Here is a 16866-nt window from a genome sequence, read left to right as displayed (position 1 = left end):
CAAAGTACAGTACACAATTACATTTTTCACAGGTGGCAGGACAATAAAATAGTAATTTTAAGACAGTTTTCTATTGAACTTTATGTGTTTAGAGAACATAAGACGAGAATAACACCATCCTACTTTTAGTTTTCGAGTAGGATACCTTGTCACCGTTTAGCTAGTCACACACGAAAAGCATTTCCAATTCTTTAAACAACCAATAAAATACTTTGATAGAAAGTAAAAAAAAGAATGTATACGAAAAGAAAACTTGTTAAATTATTTATTATCTTACGTAATAAGTTACAAATAAAAATATCAAGCACAGGCTGTGTGCAGGGAGAGCCGAGCCACATTCATGACAAATAAGACATTTAAAAAAATGGCCGCCTTGGAGCAATTTAATGGAAGAGTTGACGTATTAAACACACGACCATTCCTTTCCTTCTTTGATATTGAAGCAAATTTGCGTAATTGGTATTTTCGATTAGTTTTGTATCCATTGTGTACCTATAGAAACATTACGCCATGTTTAATAATTCGCGTTAATGTATAAATAATTGTGTTGTGTATTGATTGGACTTGTACCACGGCTGGTTTAGACCCGTTGTGGTCCTAAACGTAAGTAGAGTCCCCTTACACGAGGCCCTAAACTCGCATAAATTGCTCCCTCCGACTTGTTAAATGAGGGTGTAATGGGTAAAATTAAAATCGTAAGAGGTTATAAACAAAAACAGAACACATTGATTGTCGAAATTTATTTACTAGAATCGAGAAATGTAAGAATTAATGACATCAAACTGACAACACTAAGATGACGTTTGGAAAGTGTGAACAATTTGCTGTTGTTAAACAGTTGTAAGTATGGAATGTCGTCCACACGAACATGTTCTATTCTTCTGATTAGAGGCAACAAAGACCATATTTTTTCAGGTATTTCAAAGAGTTCGATGTATTGACTAGATAAATACGTAGAAATAACATTATCAAAGACACATTTATGAACAAAAGAAAGGAGAATGGTGGAGCATTACAAGACGGGACGTTACATAAAGCGACATATTTAGCATTTGTAAACACGTAGACGAGACACGATAATATATATATATATAAGTTGATTACATCAGGAAACGAACGAGTTACATGCCTGTTTACCTCTTAATATAATAATTTTTTTTCTTTTTTTTTGAAAGACCTGGGCAGTCGGCCATTTGTACACCCCCATTTTTTTTAAAATCCAAACATAGAACGGGGGCCTTTCTTTGTTTATTTTCTGAATAAAGACCAAAGTGAGACGAAAATGTTAGCTGCAAACGACGCCATATTGCGAACAGCACTCGACATAAAATAACCGCGTAATATGTATGTGTATATATATTTATATATGTATGTATGTATGTATATATATATATATCTGTTTTTTTTTGTGTATCATGCAGAAATAAGACCAACTTTCTACGTCACTTTATACAAGATATTGTTAAAGTCCATACCACATCTCCGTCCTTTGATGCTAAGATGATATCCATGTTGGTTCACCATTGGTCCCATGGAATCACTTGTTCTTAAGGGGGAATAGATGCGAATGGAAGAGTTAGAGCCCGCTGTTTGTATCCCTAGTTGTCAATTAGGGGTGGCTCGATATTGATTCTGCACTTCCTTACATGATGATACACTTCCCTTTCTCTGCCCAAGGGTTATTCTTCTTATCGGGAGCGTGGATCAGAGGATCGGTTTTTTCATTTTCTTCAATATATTCCCTCAAGCTGTAAAGGAGAATATCATTAGTTTGGTCTTTAAAATTTCTAAAAATTTACTTAAATAAGCAAATATAAATCGATTTGAATTGCGAATGTTCAACGAATGCTTCAATTTTCTTTTAATTTCGTTAATGGTAAAAAGTGCTCTCGAAGAAGACACGGAGGACACGCTTAAGGACTTGAAGAAGAAAACACTTTCTTCTTCTTCAAGAAAATCAAGTTTAACAATAAAAAATATAAGATTTTAAGCAATTTTTAGAAAAATATTAAGTTTAATGGCCTAAAATACAGAATTTTTAGTTGTTTCCACGGTTGACAAAACAGGAAATCGTTAACGTTTGATCGAATCGATCGCTAAAACTTACTTCAATTAAGATTTATTGACTAAAGGCCGTGTTAAATAACAACTGTTCTAACTTCAAAATAAAGTTAATTTCATTTAAAGTTAGTTTTTTATAAAGGAAAAATATCAAAAATGCTTCTCTTAAAGGAGAGATAAGGTAAAGACTCTACACGATTTCTCCATTGTTGCTGTTGTGTGCCATTATATTCTTTCTCTTGTTGGTACCGATATTGATTGTTTGCTGCTGCCATGTTTAGTTCTTCTTCTTTTTTTTCAGCCATTTAACACCCAAATGCATTGATAAACAACGCTCTTTTTGACACTACAGCCTAACCTAATTGAGTAAACTATTATCGATTTATTCTTATAATGCGTTACTGCCATTTGCACCAGTAAATGCTTTGCTATTTTTTGAAAAATTCACTAATAAAAAATAAAAGAGACAAGTTTGCTCTATAGAGGAAAACCTTTTACATTTTTTATTACTGTAATAGCATTTTTATTTTAAATATTTTTAAAAGTTATTATTTTTTTATTTTTTATCTACAACAGATTTTCGAAAAGTGGATTAAATCAGGCCATAAACTTGTCTTTTCTTCTCCCCTGTTGTCAGTCGAACGGGGTCGCCATTTTTGACCTTTTGCAACAATGCACTGAATTCAAAATATGACGGAAATTCTTTAAATTTATATTAAAACTCTAGATTTAAATTCTTTTTTTAAATACTTATTTTTAGTTATAAAAAATAATTTACAAAATACTCAAACGATCTTATTGGGCTATAATATGGCTAATTAATTATTAAAACACTAAGTAGTTTGGGATAGAAATAGGCGAGTATACTGCCATCTCGTGTTAAATATAATCATTAGAAATAATTTAATTTAGAATATTCTGGGAAAAAATATTGTTCTGTTTACAATACTTTTCTATTACGAATCGAATAGGGTCGCCATTTTTAATCTTTGGCGAATGTATCGATTATTCATAGAATTGAATAATTGATTTTAAATTTTTTATTGTTCGAACAGTTAAAATATGATCACTTAACAAATTAAATATGATAAAACATTGTTAGGCTCTCGCTTACAACCGTTATATTACGGACTGTATAAGGCCGCCATTTTTTTGTTTTTTTAAACTACAATCAGCTATTCATTAAAATTAATTTATTACTATAATATTATCTCAAAATATCATTATTTAATACTTTAAATATTTCAAAAACTTGTTTTTTAAGTGTAAAAAGCATGCAAAGTAAATTAGATTTGCCCTTAAAGCTGTAGTTTGAATCAAATGTGGGCGCTATTTTTAGTGAACGTACCAAAGCACAATTGAACTAAATGTAACGAAAACTTTTAAATATTTTATTACCGTAATAACATCCCAAAATATCATCATGTTAAAGTTTTAAAATGCTAAAAATGTATGTTATAACTTTAAGAAAATAGAGAAAATGGTTCTATCTAGGGACAGTTTTCTTTAACTCTCCGCCCTGTAGGCACTAATATCGTTTTTTAAACGAGCCCATTATGGATTCGGCCGGGCCCACAATAAGACCGGGTGGTGAGGGGTGGGGTCCGACATATCCGGACAGATTATTCTTGTAAAATTCCTGAGTGTTTTCGATCCGTTGGGATTGGATTCCGGTCCCAGAGTAACAGGGTCCAACCTTAACTACTAGGCCATCCGGCTTCTAGGGAGAGTTCAAGAGAGCTGTGGTTAGCTTTTTAAAGACCCTTAAATGTGAGGCTTAGCCATATAATCTTGTGACAGGCAGGCCCATATTTAGATATTTATCATTTGGAGGCCTAGAGGCCGATTTTTCCGACTGATATCGATAGTTCATACGAAGTGCCAATAAAGAAGGATGGGTATCTCGTGCGCCTTCTTTATACTTCTGTATTTCTCTTTATTCCGAAAAATATATTATTATGATTATTTTTGGCATCTACTAGCCACGGAATTCGCTGATATAGAGTGACGAAACAACCTTACAAATTTCCCAATAGTTTCACTTCTGGTGAAGCTTCTGGGTGTGGCTCCACACATTATTCTTTGCAATTTGTTCAACGTTTTACCTATGTTTTACCTATTGATACATAGCAAACACTATGTTTTTTACATTTTTATTGTTGTAATATCATTTTAAATACCAACAGAATAAATATTTAAATGATTTTTTAAATTTTTTATCATTGAAAATGGACGAAATAAAATTACAAAACTATTTTTTGAATCCAATTTACAGTTGTCATCGAGTAAACATAGACATCGAATTAAAATGAAATAGGGGAGTAAAATTTAAAATGCTATTACAGTAAAAGAATTAGAAAATTATTTTATAATTTAAATACTATAAACATCTGTTCTCGTATTGCAAAGCGAATTAGATTTGTTTCCCCCTCCCCTTTTTTTGAGCCGAATGGGTTCGCCATTTTGATCTCTGAACGAATCATCGACGTGGAATGAAATTAAAATATGGCGACAAATTTAAACATTTTTATTGTTACTGTAATAGCATCAGAAAATTTCCAATTTAAATTTGTAAACGTTAGAAAGGAGGTAGACCTTTCTTTTCAACTACATCGAACTCGGTCACGAAACTGTTGTTTATTGTGCAAATATGTCTACCGTGCATTAAATTTATGATTTAATGAAAACTAAAATACTTTATTTAGTTGGATAGGCTCGATCCATCTTACCCCAACCTTTTTATACTAATTAATTTTCGTCACGGGCGACGTACTCGCATAAATATGCATGAAAGCGCTATCAAGTAAATTGAATCTTTATCCGCCCGGCTAATATAAATGAGTTGATTGTTAAAGAATTTTCAAGCGTAAAATTGTAATTTTCCATTAATGTTTTTAATCCAAAGCAATTTTTTTTAAATGCACATCGAATAAAGAAAAACTAACAAGAAATTAATTCTGAATTAATAAGAAATTCAATAGCATTCCTGAAACTATTGATTTACCATTAATGCAACGTCTTTTTATGAACGTTATTTGCTTACTAAACGCTATTTAGTGTTAATTCTATGCAAAATATTTACATGGAAATGTTTCCTGTTTAAAGTATAGTCTTATTTAAGGGTAAGGCTTCAGTCTCCCGCTTTGCGGGACCCGGGTCAAATCCGGTAGGTCGAAACACCGAAATTTTTCGAGAGTAGACATCGTTCTTCCTGGCCGAAACCACGACGAGCCCGTCAAAAGGTCCTCTTAGTGCTTACAAGAGTCCAAAAACCTCTCACTTAAGATCAGATACACGATAGTTAGAGAGTAAAGCGTACTAAGGATAATCTCGACCACTGCAAAACAAGAACAACAGTAGAATGTTCGTGAGGTAATGCTTTTTTCTACGCACATTATAAACTGTTTAATGCATGCTATTTACCGTTAGGTGTGCAAAAATATTCGTATTAAAGTAAACTATAATCTGTTTACTGTTGTTATTTGCAGTCATTCGTGAGATATATTCGAAAATACAAATCCATTTCAGGCGTCGCAGAGACGATGCGATCGGGAGCGATAGAATAAAATAATCGTTATTTTCAGATATTCCTGTTTTATTAAATGTAATAATGTTGAAAATAGCATCAAATATGTATTTTATAATATTTTAACCAAAATAAACACACGAATATCTTCTTTCCTTTTTGGGTTAATGTTACCTTAGGTGCCAAGATGGCGGCTCGTCTCTAATTCCAGCGAGGAAACAGTGGGACGCACGTTCTAACCTAACCTAACCTATTCTAATTAATTACTATAATTACTAGCAACCGAGTTATTAGAATAGGTTAGGTTAGGTTAGGTTAGAACGTGCGTTTCACTGTTTCCTTGCTGGAATCGGAGACGAGCCGCCATCTTGGCACCTAAGGTAACATTAACCAATTTTTGTTATAGTCTCTATTTTTTGTGGACAAAATTAGCGCAAAATGTTCAAAATCTTTTATATTTAAAGAGCTTTATGTTGTTTTATAGCGTACATAGCGAAATATTTAATAAATAATAATAAATTTAATAAACTATTATTTAGTAAAAATTGCGCATTTGCAAGAGCACTCGATTACTTAAAATAGCATCATTACGGTATAATGCACGCCATTATCATGAATACTATCAACATTATCGTTAGTTGCTCTCTTCGTCTTTAGGGAATTGAATGTAAATTCTTTAAAAAAAAAAAAAAGGAATTTTCAACGAAAAATGTGAATAAAAAATTCACAACTCAGTTGATTAGATTTGAAAGTAGACATTAAGAATCGATAGAAAAGAGGGTGTTCCTGACGTAGAAGAATAATTGCCGTGCTATAACTAAAAGAGTATGGCGAAATGGTTACAATGCAATCGATACAAATGACGGGCCATTAATTAAATTGAGAAAAAGGTGAACATTAGGTGTGAATGCATCCGATTTACTTGATCAAATTATATAAGGATGATGAGTGCAATACAAATTTTGTTTCTAGGTTCTTTTAGAGTAGCTACTAAACTCCACCCTCGACTATAATCGATCTTTCTAGAGCTAGAAAAATGAACGATTAAGGCTCCACTCTATCAAAATTAACAACAGGGTGGTGTGCTTCGACGTTATTTAATAACTAGAAATTATATTATAGTACACGTTATCTTCTAGAAAATCATGTATACGTAAAATACATCGGTGAAAATTTGCCCTTTTTTCGGTCTCTCTCCTCGCATCGTCACCTGTTATCAGAAAACGAGGTAATCCTTCTCCCTAATTATGCCACCGGACCAGAAGTTAAAACCATTGGCGAATACACAGAGATTATTGTGTGATGACCGGGGAGAAACAGTAAACCACGGATGCAATCTTACGTCATCAAAGGCTCTCCCTTCCTCTCCCGCCGTCAGCAATCGTCACATACAAACGAATTCTCCCTCCCCCCAAAGTCCTGACGTAATAATTGAACGGTCTCGTATTATAGAAAACATAGAATATTCTAGTCTATTCGAATTAAAATCCATTAGAAAGTAGATTTTTATTGTTGGAAGCGTGTTGTTGAAAAATTATAGTAGTTAATATCACATTTTTCTAACTTCTATATCTTGAACGGAAGTGTATAGTTGCTATTTTCTGTTCTTAATGATGAAAACTATGATAAAAATTCCATTAACGTTTGAAAATGGATCATTCCAATAACAGTGGTAGATAGTAATTCACGTTGCAGTTGCTAAGGAAAGCGAGCATACTCCTTCCTTTCGGTTCAAGACCCGTGGGAAAGGATTCTCTAGAGGCAAAATGTGTCAATCATGCTTTTCACGCCTTTAGTTAGTAAGCGGAAAATGTTATTTTCCTGCCAAATATCGCGACATTTCCTCGCTAGCAATTTGTAATATAAATAAGATACTTAAGATTCTGTATAATGTATGTTGAAAGGTGGAATGGAAGGTAGAAAACCAATAATGGCAATGTATTGATTGCCTTAATTGACAGCTAGATTTTTTCCAAATATAATAAAAAAAGATTTTAATTAACTACTTTTTATACGAAAATAAATATTCTCGAAAGCGTATTAGAAAATCTGTTCTAGAAGACAAATTTTAAGAGTTTTTCCTAGTTGCCAGGCTACATTACACGATAAAAAACGTATTCTAAAATGTTATAGAAAATTCTTGAAGAAAAAAAAAAAACAAATTCTAAAAGAGGGGAAAAAATCTTCTAGAAACCCATAAAATTTCTATAGAATATACATTGTAAAATATTATCTATAATGTTTAAAGAATATAAATTCTGAAAACGCATAAATATTCACGTTCTAGAAAAATGTATTATATAGAAAGCAGGTTGTAGAATCGTATTAAAAATCATATATACCAGGATACAAATCTGTTCTAGAAATCTTACAGAATATAATAAATTCTTGAAAATTAATTATACACATTCCACAAAAATATAGAAAAATATGTTCTAGAATGCATATTAGACAATGCTGTAGGAAACACAGTAAAAAAAAAAAAAAAAACAAAAAAGAAAGAAAATGGCCGCCGTTTTAGAGATTTGCAATCTCTAAAACGGCGGCCATTATATATGTAATTCTAGAATTACATATATAATTCTAGAATGTATGCAGAATTCTGAAGAATATTAGAATGTAGATCCTAGAATATATATATTGTAGAGAAAAATGTATGGAATACATGACATGTTCTAGAGAAATCAAAGGATTTAATATCATAGGTTCTGAGTCGAGGGGCTGGTAAAAATTTTCAGGGATCCAAACAAAACAGGAAACCTATAAACAGAACAGATATCGATTGAATTAAGTTTGGAAGCCAAAAATGGGCACGAATTTTTCTTTCTCTTAAAGGAAACCTTACACAAATCATATAATTATGGCTTCCGAAATTGCTAAGATGATTCCGATCTGTAAAATTCGATTTGTAGCAAATTTTCTGATTAATTTTGTTTCATAATTTTCGATTTATTAAGAGATTCGTCACGGTTAATGAGATTTTACTGGTTAATCTCGGATGCTAATGAATTTATCTGATGGATCGAAAATTGATTAATTCGTTCATTTCCATCTGAAATTCATACACATTGATTACAGTTCGGTCTGGTAAATCGTTGAAATGCTTTTCTTTCGGCTTACGTGTTTATTAATTAATTAATTTTATTTTTCTAGAATTTTGTAAAGATTTTTATCGGTTTCTTCTTAAAAATTCTCTTAAAATAATTAGAATTACGTGTTAGAATTTTCAGGGATTATGAGGAATTCGGTTTCCTCTTTTACTTATCCGTTAAATCGAATTTTTTCTTTGTGATACTCACAATATTCTTACAAATGCAAAGCTTTAATTTTCTTAAAACGTATAAAGAATTTAGCATCGATTCTTTGTATTCTCCGAGCGCGTCAGTTCGTCTGTCTGTCCGCAAAATTTATAAAAAATTACTTTAAAGGATTTTATGAAATGAGGACAAATATATCCAAATTTCAAAATTTCTCGTATAAAAATGTTTAACATTTTTCTTTGAAATAAATTTAATAGACAAAATAACTTTCTGTTACATTTTTAATGAAAAAATATTAAGTATTTAAGTATATTTTGAAGAAAAATAATTTAATTAATAATTTTTAATATTACATCTTAATAAGAAATCAATATAAAATTCATAGAAAAAAGAAGGTTTAATGCTAAAATTTTTCATAAAATAGCAATAATTACATTATTATTTATACAAAAAATTTATTTGCAAAGTTTTTATGTGAATAATTAGGCAATTAAAATCGGTTAAAACAATGAAACAAATAAAAGAAATTTGTAAGAATGAATCACTTTTTCGAAACAAATTACCTCAAAATTATGGTTATTTTTAACAAAACAATTTAAATGTAATTTAAATTTCTTTCTTATTAAAATTGCTCATTTAAAAATTCAATTGTTTTAATTTAATAATTAAAAAAAATTGTTTTAAAAAACCGATAAAATAATTTATAAATCATTAATGAATTAATTAAAATGTACATAGGATTTATAGTTAGTTGACAGTACATCTTATCTTTATACAAGTGAAATTTGATATTATATAGATAACTATCTTACATCGAAACTTACTTTCCTATCATTCTAGTCATTTTAATTTCCGAAATATTTTACGGCCAGACATACAAACAAGCAATTATAAAGATGGACAGACATACAAAAAGAATACTAACAATCAATTCTCTATCTCGCTTAGTTTCTGAGTAATTTACAGTTTAGCATTTAAGGCTACTAAGAGGTTATTAAAAGAGTGAACTGCAATTAAAATTAAAATTCTATAATAAAACACTATTAAGGTATAAATTCTTAAATTTTTTGTTATATATCTTTTTTAGTTTTTCAGAAATCTTACATACAAACACACGAACGAACTACGATAATTTTTTTTTAAAAAAAGTAATTATAACTAATGAAAACGAATCATGCAAACTTCTAGAAAGATTTTTTTTATATATATATTAATTAATTAAATGTGTTTAAAGGTAAATTTAAAGTATATAATTGTTTTAAAACACAATTTTTAATCAGTAAATTAATAATTTAATTTAATTTCCGCTCTCATTTTATAGGAGAATATAATTAAATATATTGGAATATGTTGGAATTTGGACTTAAAGATTTCATTATTTATATCATATCTCGATCGCTATCTAAAAAATTCTTTGAATTTTATTATTCTTTGTTGTATATATAAACAAACAATTCAGTAGTACTTCAATTCACTTTGAATCATTCAAAAAAAAAAAAAAAAAAAACCCACTTATTAAAATACCTTACATTTTAAGATAGGAGAGGGTTTAATATCCTTTAAATTCAATCAAAATTCACCAGGAGATAACCATTTATTTAAGTAATTTTCAACGTTTCTTTGATGAAACGTCGAAGGAATTTATAGCTTAGAGATAATGTTTATATATATATATATATATATATAAAAGTAAAATTTTAATTAGTTTATTTTTCACGTGGGATGCTTCTCCAATGAGATGAAGTTAATAAAATTATAGCTAACATGCCCTTAATCTTTGCATTATTATGTGTAAAATTATATTATATTATATAATAAATTTGTAAACAATTGCTAAATATTTAATACACGAATAGGGATAAGAATTTTAAATGTATTTTTTTTTCTTTTTAAATTAATAAATAAAAAATTAGTTCTAAAAATAATTGGCAAAATTTAAACAGAATTAAAATTGATTAAATTATAATTAAAATGTTTAAGAAAATAGATTCTTATGGAGATTTTATGGAGTGTTGGGGATTTTTATCTAAAATTAAGGAATTTTTTTATTGTATGGTTGCCTCTAAAAATATCCCTAAAATCTTTATATTTAAAATAGATTTTATTCTATAATTTTTTAAAAATATAATAAAATGTTGGTTAATTTTATAGAGTTCATTCTAGAAACATTTCTAAAATTTCTTTTTAAAAAAATAAAAATAAAAAAAAAAACAATTATATGTTAATCAATGAAAAATTTAGAAATGAAAAACGAATAAACGAAAAAGAAAATTAAGTTATTAAATATATAAAAGAATGAAAATTACAGTTTTAAACCGATGAATTTTTAAATATTTTTAACAGAATTAATTGTAAAAAAACACCCGAAAAATTCCCCTCTTTCGGTAAAGCAGATAGGAACCCAATCATGGCCGTCTAAGTATGTGACAATCTCTACCATTGATGTTATATTAGATATATATTTACGTGTATATAAATATAACTTACGCTTGTATAGATTTAGAAAGGGGCCACCTTTCCATCTGAGCTTGATATTTCATATTTTCGATCTGTTTCTTGAGTGTATCTTTGTCCATTTTCGATATAACACTGAGCAAAAATATTCAACCTGCTGCGACAGGAAAGCGGCCTTGTGTGGTGTGTTCCTTTTTATACCAACGCCCACCGCTAGAGTGCACTGGTGTCATGACAAGAGGATCGATATCCACACTCGACTAGTGCTTAATGTAATCACAATCTTGGGTTTTGCCTACATCACTGCTTAATACAGCAAAACCAGTGATTGCTAGACACTGTTGATCCTCCATCCCCTTCTACTATCGTTGATATAATATAAAACTTCCAATATATTTTATTTATAAAAATGTATAAATTAATGGTGTAGAATATATGAATAAGTAAATAATTAAATTAAGGTATAATAATTTTTTTTAGGTAATTAAAGCTGATTATTTAAATAAAAAAAATTCCAACTTTTTAATATTACTTTAATGCTCTTTTAATTAATAAAAATCATTTTTTTATCAGCAATTTTTTTTAGTTTAAAATTATTATTATTTAATTAATATATTTTTATAAATAATTTAAGAATTCTACAACAATTATGTTTATCCTAAATTGCACTTTTTATAAATTAAAAATGCCTTATTTAAACCAAAAAATTCTTTAAATTTTCTTTAAAATGTTCCTAATAACTTATTATTTTTTAAAGTTAAAGTTAATTTTGTTTAATATGTAAATAATATTTAAAAATAAATAAACAAGACAAAATTTCGAACATAAACTTAACATTTTAATCTGGAAGTTTGTTCAAACAAGACATTTTAAAATGCATTTTGTACTTATTTTCATGTAAAATTTATCCATAACTGAATAACATTCTACCAGATGCTATAAAGTTTGTTTTAATTTGTAAATTTTACTTATTAATTTGAATTTTTTAAATATATATTTATGAAAGAAAATACCAAATATTTTAAACTATTCACTTATAAGTTATGAGGAAAAAAAAAAAAAAAATGCATTAAACACGAAATTTAAACTAATTTATGTTGTAAGATAGGTAATTACAGCATTTTGTTTACGTATTTTAATCATAAAATTAGTAATATTTTAATTAATTATTTTATAGAAAACGATACGCGGGTATAAAGACGTCTACCCCTGTAAATCTTTCTTTTCTGTCGAACAAATCAACCCTACAGTCTAGTTAGTATACAGGCGCTAATAATGATTTTTGGTTTATTCGTATAATAAATCAGAAAAGCGGTTAAATATTAAAGTAAATGTCTTTATACGTAGATTTTAATAATTTATTTTAAATAATTAACAACACCGAAGCTTTTTAAGTTGAATAAATGATGAAAATTCATAAATTATTACTTACATTTCTCTAATTTTAAATGATGAATTTATTCAATAATTATTTTCATAATTTATTTTTTTTTAATGGAAAGAACGAGAGAAAAAGCGATAAATTATAAGAAAAATATTTGTAATAAACATAATAAAAAATTGTAAAATCAATCACAGTTCTTCTCTCGATAAAGGAGTTGTAGTTTCTATCGGTTTTTCTAGGCTATTTTCCATCTCAATCTGAGACATATCTTTAAGTTTCTCATTTGCTTCTTCAACACTTAATCCTTCGGGACGAATCTATAAGAGGAAATTAAGTTAAAGAAAATCTTTTTAAGTAAATTAAATCGTCTTTTAAAACAAAGCTACTCACTCCCAAACCTTCTTCTGGTGGTTTTTCTATACCTTCGCACGCCTTAATCTTCCTATCGCAAAATTCTTCTTGTAATAATAGATTCTTTTCTGTTTTATACTTTTTATAATAAGATATAAGACTCTCCTCTAGCTCTTCTCGATAATTTTCTTTATAAATTTATAATTAAAGAATGTATACATTTTTACAAATTAAAAAACTATATTCTAATTATAAAAAAAAGTGTTTACCTAGAACATAGTTGCACGCTTTGATCATTTTGGGTGGGCTAAATCTATAGACGACAAAATTATCTACAGCACAAAGATTTTCCAGAGATGACTTTATCATTTTTTTCCTTCCCATTGAATTTTTTAATTTCTTATGTAATTCTGGAATTAAAAAGGATTAAAAAAATGATTTATTCTATAATTAGATCTTGAGATAACGTAACATTAATCACCATGTTATCGTATAGGTTAATTTTAAATAAAATTATTAGTTTAATTATCCTGATTACATCAATATCCTAACAAAGGTTGTCCACAGAAAATATAATTTACTAAATTTACATAAAATTATACACTTTAGCTAATTAAAAGTCTATATTAAATTTGAAAAGAAAAGAAAGACGAAGCTTCTACGTCTTGTAATTTTACAATTGTTATGTTTATATTTAAAGAATATAAAATTCAAGTATATTTTTTGAGGATTTTCTTGCCAAAAATCTTTAAAGTCTTACAATTTAAACAATTTTAACTTATGTTTTTATGTTAAGAATATCAGATACTTCCTTACGTTTAAACTTAGTGTATCTAAACATATTTAACTTGTTATTTTATATAGTTATAACACAAAACAACAGCCAATCCTTCCTTCGAGTAAAGTAAATAAAACGTTTTTTAATTTATTTCACGAATAAAATAATAATAATTTATTTTTAACAACACAAATATTGATAAATTCTTATCTTTACAATTGATTATACATTAGGATTTTAAAATTTTCTCGTTAAATTTGTTCACAATTTTAAAGAAAATCGATTAAAATTGTAAAGGAAACATTCCTATTTAATTAATTTATGAAAGAAACAGGAAGATAATGGAATTATACATAAAAACTCACCTTTTAAAACTGCTAAACATCCATCACAAAATAGAGCTAGAAAAATATACAAAAAATCACACTTATTTACATTAAAAAAAATTACTATTAAAATTGTCATCTGCTATTTTATTTTAAAGGAAAAAAATAGCCATTTACAACGGACGTTTCCCAACCTTTTTCAATAGTTCACCCCCTAATATTAAAACCGTAGATCGCGACTCCACGATTGAATGACGAAGTTTCAAACTGTACTTACGTTGTCCAACATCCTTAGTTTTACAATATATTGGTAATATCAAATATATAGAAATAGTTATTAATAAAAGGAAAGTTTTAAGATTCATTTTAAGACCAAAAATTTAAGTTATAGAAAGTTATTGTACATAGAAAACTTGAACTTCGATATTGATAAATCTTATCTTTGGTAGATAAAGTTAAACTTAACAGTACATTTTATCATTAAGAGTGTATTAGTCGGAATACAATACTTGATTTAGAGTATATTTATTCTAATTTATCCAAAAATATTTGAATTGGAAATCCCTGAACAATTTCAGCAATTGAATTTGAAAGGATTTGGATAGATGGGATAAGGCAACTCAACACCTAACTTAACCTGTAACACCAGACCTAAACCTGTTTTAGGAAGAGATTGCTTTATTAATTGTAAATAGTTAACTTTTTATTGAATTCTGGAGCAATGGGTACTCTTTTAACCTCTATGAATGGTTTAAAAGTGGATTAGTGTGGCTTGCCAACTAGGGATTGCAATTGCTGGATCCCTCATCCAGCAATCCAGCTGGATCCAGCGCATTCTTCGGCCTGCTGGATCCAGCGCTGCGGATCCGCAAATACTCAATTAGCGCTGCGGATCCGCAAATACTCAATTAACTTTCTAAATAATTGCGAAAAAGTCTACGTCGTCGCGTTGCCGCTTTGCTAACTACTAGACTGCTACTAATTACATACTCACTACTTTACTAACACTAATAATTAAATTACTCATAAATAAACTATACCTTAATCAATCCAGCAAAATTTAATAAAATAATAACGTATTCAATCGCTTTTAACGATCTTCCTCAGTTACAAAAAAATACAACTTTAACTATAGAACATAAAATGTGTTTGGAATAAATATAAAAATAATAGTGCTTAATTACATCTCATTTTTTTAAAACAAGATACATAGATGTACTGCCAAGTCTGATAATTTTCGTATTATATACCAACGTAATTCCACTGTTTTCAAACTTTTAAGAAACGATAAAAAGAAAGAGGATCGGAATTCAACAACGAATATATATTCGGTGCCTTTACACAACCAACGTTTCAATTCCAAGCTTGTTTATGTGGGTGCAACGATGCGCAGTTTAAAACAAAGGCTCAAGAGCACAAATATACAATCAGTAAGAACCTTGACAACACTGCGCTGGCATCATACGCAAGACAGAAGGATGTTAACGTCCAATGGGATCAAGCGGCAATTATAAAAACGACGACGAATAGGCAAACGGTCAAACATCTTGAGAGATTGGAAATCTGCAAGGCGCACATGACAACTGGTTGTATAAACCATAGAGATGCGGACTCATTGTCTACCATGTGGAGATCCTTTTACATTAATTAATGTTATTAACGGACAATGCTGGTTTCATTGGATCTTACGTACAGGGTGTTTTTTTTTAAACTGACGGTACTCAGAGACATCTGTAGAGCAATCTAACAGCCGAACTGTCGCCAAATCTGGGAGAGTGACTAAGGACGACATGGGAAAGAGATTCCGCGAAGAAAAAAGTAGTACCCGAATTTTCCGGTAGGGGTGGATTTGGCGCTGTTGTAGCAAAACAGCTAAGAATCTGCATAAAATCCAGCTGCAATTAACAAACACACGAATGAATAATCAGACAGAGGTTTCAGTGTAATAACGAAAGTTTAATTAATCAGCAAATAACCTTCTCTCTTCTTCAATGTGATCACCGTCCTGCTGGACAACTCATTGCATCCTGAACACCGTGTTCTCTATGGCCGAACGTAACATGTCCGCAGGAATGTTCATCACAGTTCGAGAAATGTTGTCCTTCAAAGTCATCAAGTTTGGGACACTACCAAGATAGACCTTGGACTTTAAGTAACCCCACAGGAAAAAGTAACATGGGGTTAGATCCGGGGAGCGAGGCGGCCATGCAAGTGGAAAAAAGCGACTGATGACCCTTTCTTCAGTGAAGTGCTGGTAGCTTTTTCGCTACAACAGCGCCAAATCCTCCTCTACCGGGCGAATTTAGGTACTACTTTTTTCTTCGCGGAATCTACTTTTCCATGTCGTCCTTAGTCACTCTCCCAAATTTGGCGACAGTCCGGCTGCTAGATTGCTTTACAGATGTTTCTGAGTACCGTCAGTTAAAAAAAAACACCCTGTATATATTTTTTCCGCTATTTATTTTGTTTATTTATCTATATTTTGTCCGTTTGGGCGTTTTCCGTTAATTTTCATATTTATTCCGAACACATTTTATGTTCTATATTTAATGTTCTATTTTTTTGTAACCGAGGAAGATCGTTAAAAACGATTGAAAACGTTATTATTTTATTAAATTTTGCTGGATTGATAAAGGTGTAGTTTATTTAACTTATTCTACTTCCAGTACATAGTTTTACATACCTATAAATAACTACAGACTAATATGTAGAGCCTATATATATGA

General features: G+C 29.5%; 1 protein-coding gene and 1 long non-coding RNA gene across 2 annotated transcripts; both read right to left on the bottom strand.

Annotated features, from left to right (window-relative positions):
- Nucleotides 1-248: 248 nt before the first annotated feature.
- LOC136984144 (uncharacterized) lies at nucleotides 249-11642 on the bottom strand. The gene is made up of 2 exons (XR_010882152.1): nucleotides 11335-11642; nucleotides 249-1748 (listed from the first exon to the last, which is right to left on the bottom strand). It is a non-coding gene; the product is annotated as an uncharacterized lncRNA (long non-coding RNA).
- Nucleotides 11643-12800: 1158 nt separating this feature from the next.
- Nucleotides 12801-14567, bottom strand: LOC136984107 (uncharacterized). The gene is made up of 5 exons (XM_067281031.1): nucleotides 14418-14567; nucleotides 14180-14215; nucleotides 13306-13446; nucleotides 13076-13224; nucleotides 12801-13002 (listed from the first exon to the last, which is right to left on the bottom strand). Exons 1-5 carry the CDS (start codon nucleotides 14503-14505, stop codon nucleotides 12874-12876), a joined length of 543 nt encoding a protein of 180 aa, XP_067137132.1. The 5' UTR covers nucleotides 14506-14567; the 3' UTR covers nucleotides 12801-12873.
- Nucleotides 14568-16866: the final 2299 nt, after the last annotated feature.

Source organism: Centruroides vittatus, unplaced genomic scaffold, assembly GCF_030686945.1.
Source record: "Centruroides vittatus isolate TY-2023 unplaced genomic scaffold, ASM3068694v2 contig_904, whole genome shotgun sequence".
NCBI classification, from domain to species: Eukaryota; Metazoa; Arthropoda; class Arachnida; order Scorpiones; family Buthidae; genus Centruroides; species Centruroides vittatus.
This window is presented reverse-complemented; position numbering and strand designations above follow the sequence as displayed.

Coding starts and splice junctions, on each gene's coding strand:
- LOC136984107 (XM_067281031.1), bottom strand. CDS start 14,505: ATGAATCTTAAAACTTTCCTTTTATTAATAACTATTTCTATATATTTG. Junction 13,447..14,179: donor ATGTTTAGCAGTTTTAAAAG/GTGAGTTTTTAT, acceptor TTTTAATTCCAG/AATTACATAAGAAATTAAAA. Junction 13,003..13,075: donor CACCAGAAGAAGGTTTGGGA/GTGAGTAGCTTT, acceptor TTCCTCTTATAG/ATTCGTCCCGAAGGATTAAG.